Consider the following 17540-nt stretch of genomic DNA (forward strand, 5'->3'; position numbering starts at 1 on the left):
AAGGAATCCAGTTTTTTAAAATGTTCAACAGATTAGCTAACATTTTACAATAGAAAATAAATATGACCTATAATTATGTTAAAGGACATTTTAACTCACTACAAACTTTGATGTTTAAAATGAGATCAATAAAAATTATTTTACCCAGCATACTAACAAAAACCACAATAACATTTTATAATTCAAAGTATTTCTGAGAACAAGAAAATAGATTGTCAGGAGCTAAGTCAGCAGAACCAGGGGTACACTCTGTGTGTGTGTGTGTGTGTGTGTGTGTGTGTGTGTGTGTGTGTGTGTGTGTGTTATCAAATCATAATTTTTACTTTTTAACATGGGGGTTATAAACACAAAAATGCAAGATGTGGGGAAGGGGATGACACAGGAGCATAGGTGTTCAGGGGGAGTACAGATATCTTTGAGAACAGGGTATCAGCTGGGTGAAGGTTCAGGGGTCAGGTCACTATGACTCTGCCTATGATTCACTTGTCCTTATCTAATTTGATACTATCTGCCAAAGGCTGCCTATTTACAAGGTCTATGACTACTCAGGCTGGTAGATTTCAACAAAAGCTGCCTGTTTACAATAGTTTATCACCATCTGTTTCAGTGTTTTTTCCATAGAGACCCAAGACTTTGTGTTAGCAGGCATGTAAGTCAGGCCTATTGCTGATTTTAGGCTTATGGCTGATTTTAGGCCTTCAGTGTACAAGCAGGGCTGCCCCTGACATCTCCTCCCTATCGCTATGGCGATTCTAATCTTGCCAAGGCAGGGATAGAGGCCTGACCTCCAGTAATTAAAGGGGACCTTGTAATGGCTCCAGTCCTCCTGTCGTTGTTCAGTGAGGCATGAGGGCCATACCCGTCCCAATGTCTTTTTCCTGGAGAGGGGATACTTTTGACATCAACCCCTATGCAGTCAGGCTTGTCCCCCAGGGAACCCAGAAACATATTTTTAACTTTTATTTATATTCCCTTGCAGTGCTTAGCCTCGTAGCCTACGCAAGAATTCAGATCGTCAGACAGAGGGGATTCTGGGTGGCCCCTCTCTGCTTGGTCTAGGGGTGGAAATCCCCTCTTTTAGGTTGGGTGGAGATGGGATTTGGGAATACGTTGGGGTGAACTTTAATCCTTGAATCTCCAGCTAGATTCCTTCAGTCCTGTGTCTGAAAAGTGTGGAGTATGCAGGAGAAAGGTCTAACATTCAAGTTCTGGGAGGCAGTCAAGGCAACGTCAACAGGCTACATTGTTTCAGGGGTCTCTTGGGCTCCTTTGACCAACCACCAAAGGGAGGGTTTTCATGGCAGAATTTGGTGGGTTTTTTTTTTTTTTTTTTTTCTAGTCTATGGCTCTTAGGCGATCATTTCATCTCAACAGTATAACTTCACTTAAATCATTTATATATTTATACACATACACTTATATGTAGTGTAAACATAAAATAGTTTTCCTGTGGCATTTCAATTATCCTCAGTGTTCTTCATCCCACCCCTTCTCTCTCAGTGTTGACCTCACTTCTTCCTTCCCATGTACTGTCAGCACAGCTCCATTCAGAACACCCGTGTCTCTAGAGCCCTTCCCTGCCACGGTCCTTTTGTTACTTCCCTGGTAACTTCAGGTTATAAACTCTAATCTAGGGATTCAGAGTGAGGATTCACAAACAAGAGAGCACTTGCTCTGTTTGTCTTTGGGGTCTGGGCCATGTCATTCCTTATAATATGCTCTAGTTCCATCCACTTGCCAACAAAATTCCTGATTCCATTCTTTACGTCAGATAGAATCCCACTATGTATGAACCACACTATGCACTCATCAGCTCAAAGGCATGTAGGTTGTTTCTATCCCCAGCTGACGAGGGCAGCTCAGTCAGTCAACAGGGTCTCAAGTGCAGGGGTGAGGATTGAAAAGAAAAAGACAATTAGACAAACATTATAACGTGACTCCAGGCAGTGCTGAGGCTGAAGCAGCTTTAATTTTTACCAGCCAGCTTTTATACCATTCTAGGTACTTGCAGAGAATAGGGTCAGTTCTTAGATCAAAGATTACCAAGTAAATGGAGTCCTATTCAGAAAGACCTTTTCCACACCTGTATGTTATAGGGCACTGCCTTTGTCTTCCATGTCTCACATTGAGTTCTTTGATCCATTTGGAGTAAATTTGTATAACAGGTAGTAGCTATGGGTTCAATTGCATTCTATGTGTAGATAACCAGTTTCCCCTGAACCATTTGTTAAAAGTGCTGTCTTTTCTCTAATATGTATTTTTGGCATCTTTGTCAAATATAAGATGGCATTAATTCCATGGACTCGGGTCTTCTATGTTGTTCCATTGGTCTACACATCCGTTTATGTCCCAGCAGTGTGCTACTTTAGTTCTATAGCTCTGTAATATAGGCAGAAGTCTGATATGGCAATCCCTCCAACACTGTTCTTCTGCTCAGACTGCTCTGGTTATCTAGGATCTTCTGTGGTTCCGTATGCATTTTATAATTTTTCTATTTCTTTATTAGTTTTCTGTCTCTATGAAGAATGAGATGGGGATTTTTATTGGGATTGTAATTAATCACTACATTTCTTTGTGTACGATGGTCATTTTCACAATATTAATTTATCAATGCTTGCCCCATGGGAGGTCTTCCCAGTTCCTAGTCTTCCTCAATCTCTTTAAAGATGTAAAGTTTTCATTATAGAGGTCTTTCACCTTCTTGGTTGGGTTTATCCCTGGATATATTTTGGACATAATGGGAATGGGTTTGCATGATCTCTTTCTCAGGGTGCTTGTTATTGGTGTGAGGAAAGGATGTTGACTTTTGTAATCTGATTTTGTGTCCTGCTACTTTGCTAAAAATATGGATTCTTTCTAGAACTTTTCTGGTGGAATTTTTGGAATCTCTTATGTAAAGCCTCATGTTATCTGCAAATGGGGGCAATTTGGCTTCATCTTTTCATGGTTTCTCCTCTTGTCTCATTTCTCTGGCTACTGCCTCAAGCCCACCCCGTACTGAAAGGAGCCAGGATAATGGACAGCCTGTCTTGTTCCCAGCTCTGAAGGGGATGCTTTGAGTTTTCCTCCATTTAGGATGATGGTGGTGTTGGACCTAAAGATCCAAAACCAGGGGACGTGCTCCCCCAGAAACACTCACAGGATTCGCTGCAATAGCATGAGGGTTGTTGATGATAAGATGATAACCAGTATACTGGGTTCCCCTGTATACAAACAAGAGGAACTCCGAGTTGGAGCTAAAAGTACCTTTTATACCATTTTTTACAGAGTCCACAAGGACAGTTAATTACTTCTTAAACAGTAACCATAAAGGATTTCAAACAGCCATTCCCAGGCCCGGTTTCTAAGTAACTCAAATTTGCACCTTATCTTTTACAACAAAGAGGGTCAGCTTAAGTGGCTTCTGTTTACCCAGGTACTGTGTTAAGGACTCATCTCTCTAATAAACTCCTATCTTGGGTCTTTCTTCCTGGAATGTTTGTTTGAGTCTTTAGAATGTGCTTCTCCTGGGATGTGCCTGGGGACAGCTAATGTTTGAGTGTAAACTGAAACTCAAATTTAAGGTTCTCTTAATTTTAAGTTCAAGCTGAGACCTGAAATTACGTTCTTACAGTGACTGTGGGTTTGTCATATACCTAATTATACCATATACTTTATTATGTTGAACTACAATCTCCCAGCCCCATTCTCTTTAGGACTTTTATTATAAAGGCATGCTGGATTTTGTTACAGGACTTCTCTGCAACTATGGAGATGATCATGTGATATTTGTCTTTAAACCCATGTATATGATTTATTGACTTGTGTATATAGAACCACCCTGCATCTCTGAGATAAATCCAACTTGATAAGGGTAGATGGTCTGGCTTCATAGAGGAATTTGGAAGTACTTTTTCTGTTTCTTTCTTTTTAATTTTAAAAATAATTTAAGAAATATTCATATAGTTCTTCTTTGAACATCTCTTAGAATTCTTCAATTCCAGGCCTGGGTATGTGTGTGTGTGTTGTTGTTGTGGTGGTGTGTTGTTGTTTGTTGTTTTGTCAGGAAGCTTTTTATTACTTGTTGAATTTGCATCTGTTTAGGGTTTTCATTTCTTCTTGGTTTAACTTTGGATGAATCTAAGAATGTGTTTCTTTTAGAATTCCTAACATAATGGAGTACAGGTTTTCAAAGTATTTTTTTTATAACATTCTGAATCTCTTTGATGCCTGTTAGGATGTTTCCCTATTCATTTCTGATTGTATTAATTTGGTTTCATTCTCTCTCTGTGTCTGTCTGTCTGTCTGTCTGTCTGTCTTTTTTCTCCCTGACTGTTTGAGTAGAATTTATGTTCTTTTGTGTTTGGATGGAATATTCTGTAGATATGTTAGGTTCATGTGATGTATGATGTCATTTAATTCTGATGTTTTTTGATTGAGGGGTTGGACCCAAAACATTTTTTTTTTCAAAAAAAATTTTAACTTAAAAACTGAAATTAAAGAAATGATTTTTTAAATTTATTCTTGGAAGATGTATGGTGACTATTGTCTTCTTTCTGTTTGTGTTCTTGGCCTTACGTTGTGGCTCAGCTTCATTTGTTTTCCTTCTACAGCTTCTCAGCTATGCTTATTCTCTCGTCAGTCTCAAGTATTGCTTCCAGTGCTCTCCGTAGGGCTGCTTTTGTGAACATAAATTCTTTGAGGCTGTTTATATCACAGAAAGTTTTTTCCTTTCTTCAACTGGGGCAGATAACTTTGGTAGGTACAGGAGTCTCAGTCAGCCTCTGTGGTCTTTGAGAACCTGGAGCATGTTGCTCCAGGTACTTCTGGCTTTCAACATCCCATTGACAAACAGCTGCTGTTATGATGGATTTTCCTTTTTCTGTAGCTCTGTGGTTTTCCTCATGCAGCTTTCAGCACCTTGCCTTTGTTCTGAATTGAATCTTTGGTGCTTTAACTATGATATGCCAAGGGAACTTTCTTTCCTGGTCTTATATATTTGGTATTCTGTGTACATTCTATATCTGTATGAGTCTATCTTTTCTTTTTTCCCTTTATTAAAAATAGGCTTAGGCTCTTTTCTCATACAATATATTCTGATTAAAAGTACATGTGCTTTTATTTTTACTTAATATTCTAAAAATTTATATATTTTATGTGAGTTATAGATGGTTATCAGCTGTCTTGTGGGTGATGTAAACAGAACCCAGGTCCTCTGCAAGAGCAACAAGTGCTCCTAACAGCTGAGCTGTCTTTCCCATAGCTTTTCTTGATTTGGGGAAATGTACTTCTACGATAGTTTGAATATCCGGTTCATGTCTAGTCCACTTGGGATTCTTCTCTTTCATCTGTGCCTACAATTCAGAATTCCTACATGTTCCTTTCATGAATGTGTAATGTTTTTCCCACACTTTTTGAACGCAAGGTCTAATTCCAGTTCTCCCTCTTACCTCTGTCCTGTTCTACAGTAGTAACTTTTCCACCACTGCATCCAAAAACCTGACAGAACCCTTGCTGTGTCTCGTTCTCGAGCCCCAAAAAACCACCAAGGAGCTGACTCTGATGCAACCGCACTGGGATCTCTTTATTCAAGCTGAAGCTTGGGTCACACTGCAGTCTCTGACACAGAAGAGTGAGGGGGTGAACCCCGAGCTCTCAGCAGGACAAGGTTTTATAGGAAATGGCAAGCAAGAAAATGGGTTTCTAGCCTCACACACATCTGACTGGGGGACTGTTATGGAATTCTGTTGCCCTTTAAGATAATTGGCTGGTATTGGGAGGCAAACCATAAACTTAACTTCTGTTTTCCTCCTGTTTGGTGCTTGTTAGGAAGTGGAATGCTAAAGGCAGGCTTGTAACATGGAAACTAGTGCCAAACGCAGGTTTATTGGGGAGTAACCTGGAAACTGGTGCTAACCACAGGCTTGTTAGTTAACTGGAGTTCAACCTTAGGTCAGGTTCTCTAAGATGGAGTCTTAACTCAAGATCTGGTCTTGCACTAAGGGAAGAAAGTTATTTGGGCTCGTGGCTAAGGAGACACAGTACACTGGCTGGAAAGGTCTGATGGTGAGACCACCTTGTGCCTATGTGATGGAAGGCTGCTCACTCATGGGCACATCAGGAAGCAGAGAACATGGAGCAGATGTTGACCTGCTCTCTTTTCCACGTTTTTATCAAGCCCAGAAATTCAACCCAAGAATGTTCTCTCTCCTCAGCTAGTCCTCTCTGGAAGTACCCACACAGATAAGCCCCAACATGTGTGCATCATTACTGTATCAAGTGTCAGTGACCCAACCAAAGGCAATCAGAGTTAAACAAACTGCTTGCCATACTGGCATTAGGGTTGGGTTCAATACCCAGCACCCTTCCTACTCCCAGGGGTAACCTGTTTATCAGCCTGTGGTGCCGCAGGACAGATGGTGTGGTTTGCATGTCCACCCAGCCGTGCAGGCATTCTCTACCTTTAAAATGGAGTCAAAAGACACTTGAAAAATGGAGTGTTTGAGGGCATGGCATGGCCTGAAGAACTATGGTTTCCAACAGTGTGGAGCAGGGCTTGGCCTGATCTCATCACCAGACTTTCTAGGCAAGCACTTTGACTGCTAAGCCATCCCCTGCCCCCAGAATACTTCTAGTTCTGTTTTATATTTTATATTTTGAAACATGGTCTTACTTAGCCCAGGCTGATCTTGAACTTCTGATCTATCTGCTTCCAGTCCCAGGGGCTGGGATTACAGGCACTCACTACCATGACCTGTCTCCATGTCTCCTTCCTCTACATTCTCTAGTGTCATGGCAGAGTTATTAAGGTCTGACATCCCTAACAGGTCAGGCACAGCTGTCCTCAGAAAGCCTAACACCAAGATAAATTAGTAGGAGGAGGCAGTCAGTGTGGCCACATTGTGGAAAGGCTGACTCCCACTCCTGCCCTGAATGCATCTTCAACGTCCTGGTGTAATGCATAGGCTTAAATAAATAGCCAGAGTCGCACACAGCCACGGCGCATGGTCCTGTCCACTGAGCAGCCATCATTGCCTCAGCTTCACCTTTCTCCTGAAAGGCCCTTCCACAAGTTCAGATCTCCCTCTGGGAAACAAGCTTCCCCTAGGCCAGGCCCTGGACTCCAGCTGTTTTCTCCTCCCAGATCTTGGGATCTGTCATTTCAGCAATCTGATAGCCAAAGTGAGGGACACTGTCCTTCAGAATATCTTTGATCTGTCCAGCTGGCCACAAGCTCTGTACTCTTGATTCTTATACATTTTCTATTTTGATTCTACATGTGCCTGAGACCACCTGGTACTACTTGCTGTTGTGTCTTTAAGGGCAACAGAACCCTTCTTTGGCTCTCATAGCTTTTATTCAGAGTTCTAGGATGCAGGATGGCTAGCAGTCACCATGTCAGCAGTAAGGGAACAGACACAGTCTCACCTGCTCACCCTTAGCAGCCCGGGGATGGCCTAAGCAGGATTGGTAACTCTGGCATGGAGAAGAGTTTTAAGGCTAGCCAGTGAAGCAAAGCGAGGTTGGAGACCTGGTGAAGCTGTTTTTGTGTATGTTTCAGTGCAAGCGTTCAGTGAAAGAACCACTCAGAGAAAAGGAAGCTACATCCAGATGTGTGATGTGCTTCCCATGGGAGAGCAGGGAAATACCTAATTGTCTTGATATTAACCTGATATAACATTTTGGGGGCTCTCAAGTTACATCTAAGAAGGTTGCTAAGAAACCTGTCTCTTTTCTCCTTTGTTAAGTGGGAGAAATGAAGCATCCTCAGAATGCCCTGGGCATAATTATAAAGGTGAAACTAGAAGCCGCGAGGTTTGCACAGGGCTAGTATGTGAGATTCCTAGAAGGTTCCAAGCTGATAAAGGAGAAGGAAGCAGAGGCTTACGTGCTGGGTAGCCATGTTGGGACTCCATGCTGGCAGAGGCTTCGGTTGGATTCCAGTGTGAGGGAGCTCCTGTTCCTTCTTGGGTCCCCATAATTTCTCCTGCTTTGTGTCCTGCTTCAGCCAGTCTCCCCTATTCTAGCCAGGGGCTTATCAGGTTCAGTGTCTCGTGCTGATGAGGAATAAAGACTTGAAGGAAAGACGTGAAGGAAATGAAAGAAAATGTATTAAGAAAACTGAGATCATTGTTTGTTTTTAATCTCATTGTATTGCCTGTTTGTTTCTAATGAAAGACAGAAAGGGTGTGGATCTGGACGGGAGGGTGGATGGGGAGTCTGGGAGGAGCAGGGAGAGAAGAAGCTGTCATCAGAATATATTGTGTGGAAAAAATCTATTTTCAATAAAGGGGAAAAAAGAAAGTGAGGTTAACCCCCAAGTTGCCTTCTAGAGAGAAAAACACACACACTCCCACCTAGGTTAGTGGCATGTATGAGACTTGTGTCAGTAAGTGAACAGAGACTAAGGCAATCTTTATTGAAGTCAGTCATTTTTTTTATTGAGTTGATTTATTTAAGTGTGTGTGTGTGTGTGTGTGTGTGTGTGTGTGTGTGTGTGTGTTCACACATGGGCTCATGCACCACAGTATGTGTGTGGAGGTCAGAGGAAAACTTAGGGAAGTTGGTTTCCTCCTTCTGTCACGTAGCTCCTAAGATGGAACTCAGGTCTTCTGCCAGGCTTGGAGGCAGGAACCTTTGCTTGCTAAGCTGTCTCACCTGCCCAAAACTTCTTTTGACGATACCATGGGCTAACTTGTTGAGCAGACCAACAGGAGTCTTGTGTTGCTCATCCAATCAGAGTCACCTTGGTGCCTCTCTCTCTTCTCTTTCACCCTGTCTTTCTCTCTCATTTTACTCATTTTGTGGGCTACTGATGGAACCATCTCTCCCTTGATCATGGGCTGCATTGACTGACTAACTTATGATTCACCATGGGGCCTCCTCGCCCTCTCTTCCTGTGGGGAGCTCAGTCCTGTCTTGCTTGCTGCAATGTGACGAGTTTATTTTTCTCACAGGGTCTTTTGCTTCCATCCATGTTGTCACAAATGATAGGATAGCACCCTTTTATGTTGCATCGGATAATATACAGTATGTTTGTGTCTGCCACATTTCCTCTATCCGTCCCTCACTAATGGATCCTAGGTCTCCACTTATTTTGACTAATGCTATAGTAAATGTGAATCCACAAATGGCTCTCTGACAGACTGATTTCATGTCCTTTAGACAGGAGCACATTGCTGGGTCACGTGGTAGTTCTGCAAAACTACCATACTGTTTTCCACAGCGACTATACTAGTTCACAGTCTGCGGATGGTAGCCAGCCCTCGCCCTCGCTTGCTCTCTGGTAGCCAGCCCTCGCCCTCGCTTGCTCTCTCCTTGTGGTTCTGGTTTCACACGAACCTGATAAGTTAGTTGATGCTGAGCGTTTCCTTGGATGGGAATCTTGGCTGTGTGCTAACTCCACCCGCTTACGCTTATTGAACATTTTAAGCCAGACTGGTTTTAATGCTATTGAGTTGAAGTCTTTATATATTCTAGATATTATTTCTTATCAGATATGTAGTTCATGAATATTTCCTCCCATCCTGTAGGCTGACTCCAGATGTTAGATTGTTTCTTTTGCTGTTCAAACATGTTCTAGTTTAATATTACCTCATTCTCCAGCTTTTCCTTTGTATCTGGTATAAGAGTCTTACCCTACTTTCGGCAAATTTGAGATTGATTTTGTCAATCTGATAATCTACAGCAAATCTTTGTTTTCAGAGGTTCAGACCTCCCCCAGTGTTTCTGATCGGTAGATCAGAAGCAAAGAATAATTAAAAATCTGGGGCTTAGTTGTGTTGCCCTAGATTGATAAAAACCATTATAGCTCAGGAGTTCGCCTTGCTGTGCACCTGTCACTTTTGTCTGTATGAACTGAGTGCTGCAGGAGGAAGAGCTACAGCAGCCTAAGGCAGCAAGTCAAAGTGGGGAGGACGGACTGTAGCGTACGGTAGTATGTACGTCATAGGCATGTATGTATCAGAACAACCTGGTTTCCCCTTGTCGTAAGGAGAACTTTTTCTGATTAAAATGGTAATAGAGGGAGAAGGAAGAGAGAGGACCATGTGACAATCTGCCTCAAAACAAAGCGGCAGTTAATGGAGCATGCTGGGACACCACGAAAATCAAAACTGCTTACCTTTAAGTTTGACCCCCTGAAATGAATTATTGTTCATTTTTTGTATGAGACCTTCCAGTTTCTTTTCTGGAATATGTGCCTATATATCCTCTTAATACTTTCTCAAGCCTGTATCACATATATTATCCCAATTGTTCCTTATAGTAATATGTCATGAACAGTCTCTCATGATACTCTCATGGTAATTATTTTTCCCTGCTGCCCTATATTCCATTGTTTGTAATAAACCTGCCCAACCTCCTCATGGTTTCAGTGTTTTTTAAAAACAATATTTACTTACTTTTATGTATATATGTGTTTGCCTGTGTGTGTGTGTGTACCATGTGCATTCTGGAGCCCACTGAAATCAGAAGTAAGTATTGGATCCCCTGGCACTGGACTTACTGGAGTTGTGAGCTACTGTGTGGGTGCTGGGAACCAAACCTAGGTCCCCTGAAGAGCTGTCAGCTCTCTAAGCACTGAGCATCTCTCCAGCCCTGTTTCAGTGTTTGGTTGTGTAAGCAGAAGTGGAGCAGTGTGGAGACTAAGGAAAAAGTGGCCTCATGTTCTAATTTTTTTTTCCAGGTTTTGGAGTCCTCTCTTGCATCAAACCTCTGTCGCTGTAATCCTCTGACTGACATCTCAGGACCTGGGTCACCCTCATGGCACAATGGCCAGCCCTCAGGAGCACCTGAGCTGCTCCACTTTGCCACACTTACCCTTGACTGAGAACAAAATCTCTAGTGGACGAAATGAACTTGCAGCTATGGGGAACCACCCTTTCCCTAAGCTCCCTGAGGACCCGCAGGAGAGGGGGGCTATACAGTCAGAGCTGATGGAGGTCACAAGCAGCCCGATCTCCACCACAGTGTTGACTAGTGTAAGCGAGGATTCCAGGAGCCAGTTTGAGAACAGTGTTCTTCAGCTAAGGGAACAGGATGAGTCAGAGCTGACCGTGTCTCCAGGGAACTGCAACAGTGTGGATGGAGAGAACACGAACGGACCTGAAGACATCAAGATTCAGTTCAGCAGGTCAGGCAGTGGCAGCGGCGGGTTTCTCGAAGGACTGTTTGGCTGCCTCAGGCCTGTGTGGAATATCATAGGGAAGGCATATTCCACTGACTACAAACTGCAGCAGCAAGGTAAGCTCGAGTATGTGTGCACTGGGAAGGCGCTTCTTGTACCACACTCTCTCCATCCCACCAGTAACTGGGGAATCTTTAAAGAGTGGGCCAACAGTGACCCCCTTTCAGTCTCCTACAGACTCTGAGTGGAGTAAGTTCATACTTAGGGGTTTCTTCTTACTTAGAGCCAAATAGACTTTGTGGCCCACCAGCCTAATGGTGTGTAGAGTAGGGAGTACACATAGGTCATAGAGTCCTGGCACTCCCATTTGTTTATCTCATTTAAGATGTCTATTATGAAATGTATCTGAAGATATCTAATATTTTAATATAATTGTATAGATATATAACTTATGAATGATTGGCATTGTGGGTTCTTTTAGGTTTTCTTACTGATAATTTATGGGGTCAAAAAGTCTGATGGTCAAAGTCAGGCATAGTAGTGTTGGCTTATAGTTTCAAGTATTCCGAGGCTGGCGTAGGAGGCGTACTTGAGCCAAGTTAGGCCACTCCTAAGCAACATAATGAAACTGTCATTTTAAAAACAAAAAACAAACAAACAAACAAACAAACACCAGGTTTAACCAAGCCTGATGGCCATTTGTTTAAAACCAAACTGACACCAGCCCATCCCCTAAGATTCCAGAAGTGCCTTAGATTGCAATACAAAGTGGCCCTTGTCCTGCAATACACATACAGCAGCCTCAGGAAAACAGAAAACTCTGTTCTTAATTTCTCATTTTAAAATACCTAGTCTTAAAGTCACATCATTGTATAATATATATTCATATATTTCAATTTGAAGTAAAAGAAACTATATGTTCTTGATGTTATAAATAGTTTTATAAAAACCCTCTAAAAGAAAATGACAACTTCCCCATCAAAATTTAAAATAATCTATCATTCATATTTTAACAATGTATCAGGCTGGATATAGTGATATGTGCTTAATCTTTGTATTAGGGAGGCTGATGAAAGACTAGCCTAGTCTACACAGTGAGTTCTAGATTAGCTTGGGCTGTGTAATGAGACACTGTCTCATAAATTATGAAAATAAATCTCTCTGCTCTACACAGTGGGCACAGAATTCACCCTGTTGGACCAGGTACTGGTAGCTAGCTGGTCCCACCCCTCCCTCAGCTATACCTGCTACTGAGGGTTTTGTTGTGTGTGTGTGTTTTTTTAAGTAGCAGTTGCTGACTCATGTTAATAATCCCAGCCACTTGAGAGGCAGGAAAATCACAATTCAGAGTCTTCCTGGGCTAAGATAATGATTCAAGGTTAGTGGAAGCAACTGAATTAGACCCTGTTTGGGAAAAATGCAAAGGCCTGAGGATTGAGCTTGATACTAGACCCCCAACTGGCACACCTGAGGCCTGGGGAGCCTCCAGCATTTAAAAAAAAAAAAAAAAAGAAATTTACTTCATATCGTGAGGATTTTTCCATTTCTGAAGTGTAATTCTCAACATCTTTTATTTGTTTTATGATTTTGGGGCAGTGCTGGGGATTTAAACCAGTGCTCTGCATATGTTAGACAAAGGCTCTAGACACTGATGTGCATGCTGACCTGGAGACCTCCGTATCCAAGTGCATGTATCACCGATGTGCATGCTGACCTGGAGACCTCTGTATCGAGTGCATCACCAAGCTTTAGACCCAGGCAAACCATCCATGCTTGCTGAGAGAAGCCCTTTAGTTGTTTGACTTTTATTGTTCTACAAATTTATAGTTAGCTTATCTTCCAGTTGATCTTGTGACTTTCAGGAAGGCTCATTTTGGAAATAATTAAGACACAGGCCCAGTCTATCAGTATCATAGTATATGCTGCTGAAGGCTGCTGCTGCTATGGCCCCACAAAGTGACTCGCAGGACAGAATTGTCAGGATCAAGATGCTAATCTTTAATCCTGCATCACAGGCCACCAAAGGATGGGAGGTGTGGCCCTGTGTTTGCATGGATCATGAGTATCACTAGACGTTTGAAGCATCATGTCTGGTTCTTCCTTTTAGTACGCTGTTATGTTTTAGAAGTGATGCTGAAAGTGGTACATCGACACGTTTTATTGCCAAGTAGTTTGCAGTATCAACCAAATACTGCCATGGCCAGATCTAAGTCCACAAAGATAACTTCCTTAAAGCTGCTGGTCGTGAGGGACTTCCTCAGTCTGTGGATCATGGTGATATCAGATAATAGATAGTAGTCATGGTGCTTAAACGGAACAGACAACGCTCTGGGGAAGTGCCAGTGCATAGGTGTAAAAGCCACGGCAGCTGGGATCGCGTTAGAGACCTCACTTGCAGTTATCTAGGAGTTTAAGTCTATATGGTTTTTTTTTTTTAAGATTTATTTATTTATGTATGTAAGTACACTGTAGCTGTCTTCAGACACACCAAAAGAGTGCATCGGATCCCATTACAGATGGTTGTGAGCCACCATGTGGTTGCTGGGAATTGAACTCAGGACCTCTGGAAGAGCAGTCAGTGTTCTTAAACTGCTGGGCCATCTCTCCAGCCCCCAATTCTATATGTCTTTAAGACTCTCTTCCTTCTACTTTCTCCTGTCTTGGCTTCTCCTTTAGCCTCTCTTTACAGGTTAATTATCAATATTAATCAGGTCCCTTCCTAATTACTGATAGCTAACCTGTGAGGATAAATAAAGAAGACTAAGTTGGCATCACTCCATTTTGCTTCTGCTATTCAGTTCAAGCAAAAGGATGTTAGGAGCAAGGCTTAAGTGCCTGTCTCGTGCTCTCTGTGCCTTCTCCAGTTGCCCATGCAGACCTTTTATCCCTGGGGATGGCCGAGGCTTCACTGACTGCAGATTAATGACTGCAGCATGAGCTGTCATTAGCGAAGAATTGTATTATTATGATCCTGTGAACAGTTGGGATTTGAATGCCAAATGCATGTCATTTGCAGTTTAATAATTCACTTCCTACTTTATAAAACTACTAATAGACATTGCTTCTGAAAATATAGTATAGGCATCATAAACCAGTCTGAAAAGAAAGTATTCAACAAATCATTAAATATTTATATAGGTAAAAATAGATTTACATCAGCCTTCATACCATATACAAAAAAAACAAAAAAAAAAAAAACAAAAAAAAAAACCTCCACATGACTATAAAGAGACAATTTTTTTCATTTATTTTGTGTGTTTTTGTATGTATGTTTGCACATGTATGTTTGTACATGCATATAACAGCATGTATGTGGAGGTCAGAGGAAACTTGTGGTTCTCTCCTTCTACTGTAATGGGGACCTGGAGGTCAAACTTAAGTTCGTAGACTTGATGGCAAGTGTCTTTACCATGGAGCCATCTTTAAACATCAATGACAGAAGACAGACTACAGACTATGCAGGGACTGGAGAAGAACACGAAGGAAGGAAAAAGTAGGAGAATGCACGACCTGAGCAGACGAGCCTCCAGACCCTCACCACTTCTCACAAGCAGATGCGGGTGCCAAACAAAACATTTGTCACTGACAAAGCCATTCACACTTAGAAGACAAGTGTACGGGAAGTTGGGAATTAAAATGAAACAATAATTAATGTGCTCATTACTGCCGTAGTGTAATAAAACCAGCATATCTGGGCATCAATACTGTCAGCATCAACCACATAAATCCTTCTGTGTACCTGCTCGGAATGCCTTATCCCCCAAGGCTAGGAGACTGTTTATACTCTAACCTAGGGATTCACCATGAGGAAATGATATGAAGAAAAGGCATCAGATTAAATAAGCAGGTGAACAGACACATGGTAGGCATGTGCACACATGCACGCACACACACGATGAGGTTATAGCAGACAGCTATTAAAACTTGCAGTGAGTCCAGGCAAGGTGTCATACAACTGTAAATCCAGCACTCAGAAGAGGATCACAAATCCAAGGCTAGCTTGGTGACATAGCAAAACCGTGTCGAAATGAGTAAAGACTTTTTTAAAGTGCCAGCGAGATGGTTTAGTGAGTAAATGCATTTGCTGGGGCTGGAGCGATGGCTCAGCAGCTCAGAGCAGTCACTCTTGCAGAGGTTGCCGTCCTGTGTTGTTCCCCCCCAGCCCCCACACCCCTCCATCATTCACAACAGGTGACTACCTGTAACTCCAGTTTTGGAGTATCCAACACCCTCTCTGGCCTCCACAGACTTCTGTATACACAGACACATATGTTGAAGGAGGTATTTAAAACTGCAGCTCCCAATCTTGCTTGTTCTTCATCAGCCACCGTCTTCCCTACTAGCCTAGGCCTGAGAATATGCCGCTGCTCGCCTCAGGCCACCGGCTCAGATGGCCAGAGACACTGGCCCTGCCACCCACGAGACGCCAGCGTGGAACATCTTCCACGCTGTCTCCACAAGGTTGGGCTGAGCCCAGACCATCCCGCCATCCACGCGGCACCTGGTAGAAAATGAAACTCTGATGTTTAAAGATTATCTAATAGCTTAATATATTTGGTAATGCTCAATAACAAGATGCCCACACAATTGGAGGTGTTTCCCAATTAACTAACCTAGATAGAAGTTGTTACCCCGGACTGCTCCCAGTACATACGTGGTCATTCATAGCACCTACAACTCTGTCTTCCTAGCTCCTCCTCTTCCTTCTCCTCTTTCTCTCCTTACTCCTCCCACTTTAGCTCCTCCCAACTTACGGGAAAATATGCCACTACACACATAGACTATAACTGTAAAAAAAAAAAAAAAAAAAAAATAGAAGCATTTGATGTATAAGCTTGACGACCTGAGACCTATCCCCGCATGCACGCAGGCACACATGCATGCACACACATCCACATGTATAAGCTTACTATAATAACTAAAATGAAAACCAAAACAAAAAATCCCTTGACCATATTTAAAATAGTCTAGCCTATAATCTGTGGTCCTCCCAAGCCTCACATGGTGTCATTTGCTCCTTCAGTGACTTCACACTCGTGAGTGGTTTATATTCCTGAGAGGTAGACTGTTACACAACATGTGCTCATTTTCCAGAGGACAGGACTTTACTACTGCTCAGAATCCACTCCAGTCCTTCCTCTACTCTATGAGGCTGCAGAGATGGCCAGTGGTGAAGCGCACTGCATGGTCTTCCAGCTATATCATGGTCAAGCTTTAGCCACTGTTCTGAGAAACCATGTTTTATTATGACATGAGAGAAACATAAGATGGGTGCCTCGCTCCTGGATGCTGAGTAACCAACCCTCCCTACTCTCTGATGGACACAGTAGACAGGGATTTTGTCTTTTTAAGACCAGAACTGCTTCACAGCCAAGAACCCAGAGCTACTTCGATTAGTGTTTCACAGGCCATTTGTCGGTGAGGCTGGAATCTCTTGTGACCTTTAAACTGACATTGTTGTCCTCCTCACGCGGCTGTGGGTAATGCTCTCTACAGAAGGGGAAGGGGACATTGAGGAGGACCAATGAATACATTTCTTCTTAGGTTTTATAAGCTAAAAATACACGTTAGTGGATTTCTAAAGTGCTTTATTTACATATTTATACTTTACTTACTTTATATAATTGTGTATTATTTATATATTTACATATATTGTTTATTTGTAACATCTTAAACTATGAATGGTGGTACGTGCCTGTAAGCTCAGGAAAGGGGAGGTAGAGGCAGGAGGGTCAGGTCATCCTCAGTCATACAATCTGAGGTACACAAGACTGTGTCTCAAAATAAAATACCATTTTATTCATTATAAAAATGATATAAGCTTGTGGTTTAAAAACCAATGCAGAAAAAGATAAATATTAATATGAATTACCAATAATATGACTACTTAGAATAATTTTTTTAAACAATATTCTTTAAAGGAATGCATAAGTTGAGAGCACTACAGTTTGGGTGGGCTGGCTGTGTCCAGTAGCCAGGGCCTCTCCAGCTCCATCATGCATAGCAGGCAATGCAGGGCCTTAGAGAAGGTACTGTTTCTAGAATGGCTGGTGCCATTTACCTTTAACAGTCATGTGACTTTGAGTAGTCACTCAAACCTGTGCTTTAGTTCTCTCCTCTTAACTATGCCGAGGCCAATGGGTAAAAGCACTTGCTATTCAAGCCTGCTGTCTTAGTAAGGGTTTCCATTGCTATGAAGGGACCGTGACCAAGACAACTCCTATAAAGGACAACATTTCGTTGGGGCTGGCTTACAGTTTCAGAGCTTCAGTCCATCATCATCATGGTGGGGAGCATGGTAGCATGCCAGCAGACACAGTGCTGGAGGAGCTGAGAGTTCTACATCTAGATCCAAAGGCAGCCAGGAGATAAAGCATAGAGATCTCAAAGCTCAACCCCACACCTCCTCCAATAAAGCAACACCTAATAGTGC

General features: G+C 42.3%; 1 protein-coding gene across 5 annotated transcripts in view; it reads left to right on the forward strand.

Moving 5' to 3' along the window:
• Map3k13 (mitogen-activated protein kinase kinase kinase 13) overlaps positions 1-17540 on the forward strand; it is a 144918-nt gene that overhangs the window by 90819 nt on the left and 36559 nt on the right. For all 5 annotated transcript variants that reach the window (XR_013113474.1, XM_076942716.1, XM_076942717.1 and 2 more), the window contains one exon: positions 10667-11223. Coding sequence is in view for 4 of the 5 variants with exons in the window: in XM_076942716.1 (XP_076798831.1) it covers positions 10752-11223 (472 nt within the window). In the remaining variant the exon portion in view is untranslated. The remainder of the gene's footprint in view (positions 1-10666; positions 11224-17540) is intronic.

This window comes from Arvicanthis niloticus, chromosome 12 (assembly GCF_011762505.2).
Source record: "Arvicanthis niloticus isolate mArvNil1 chromosome 12, mArvNil1.pat.X, whole genome shotgun sequence".
NCBI classification, from domain to species: domain Eukaryota; kingdom Metazoa; phylum Chordata; class Mammalia; order Rodentia; family Muridae; genus Arvicanthis; species Arvicanthis niloticus.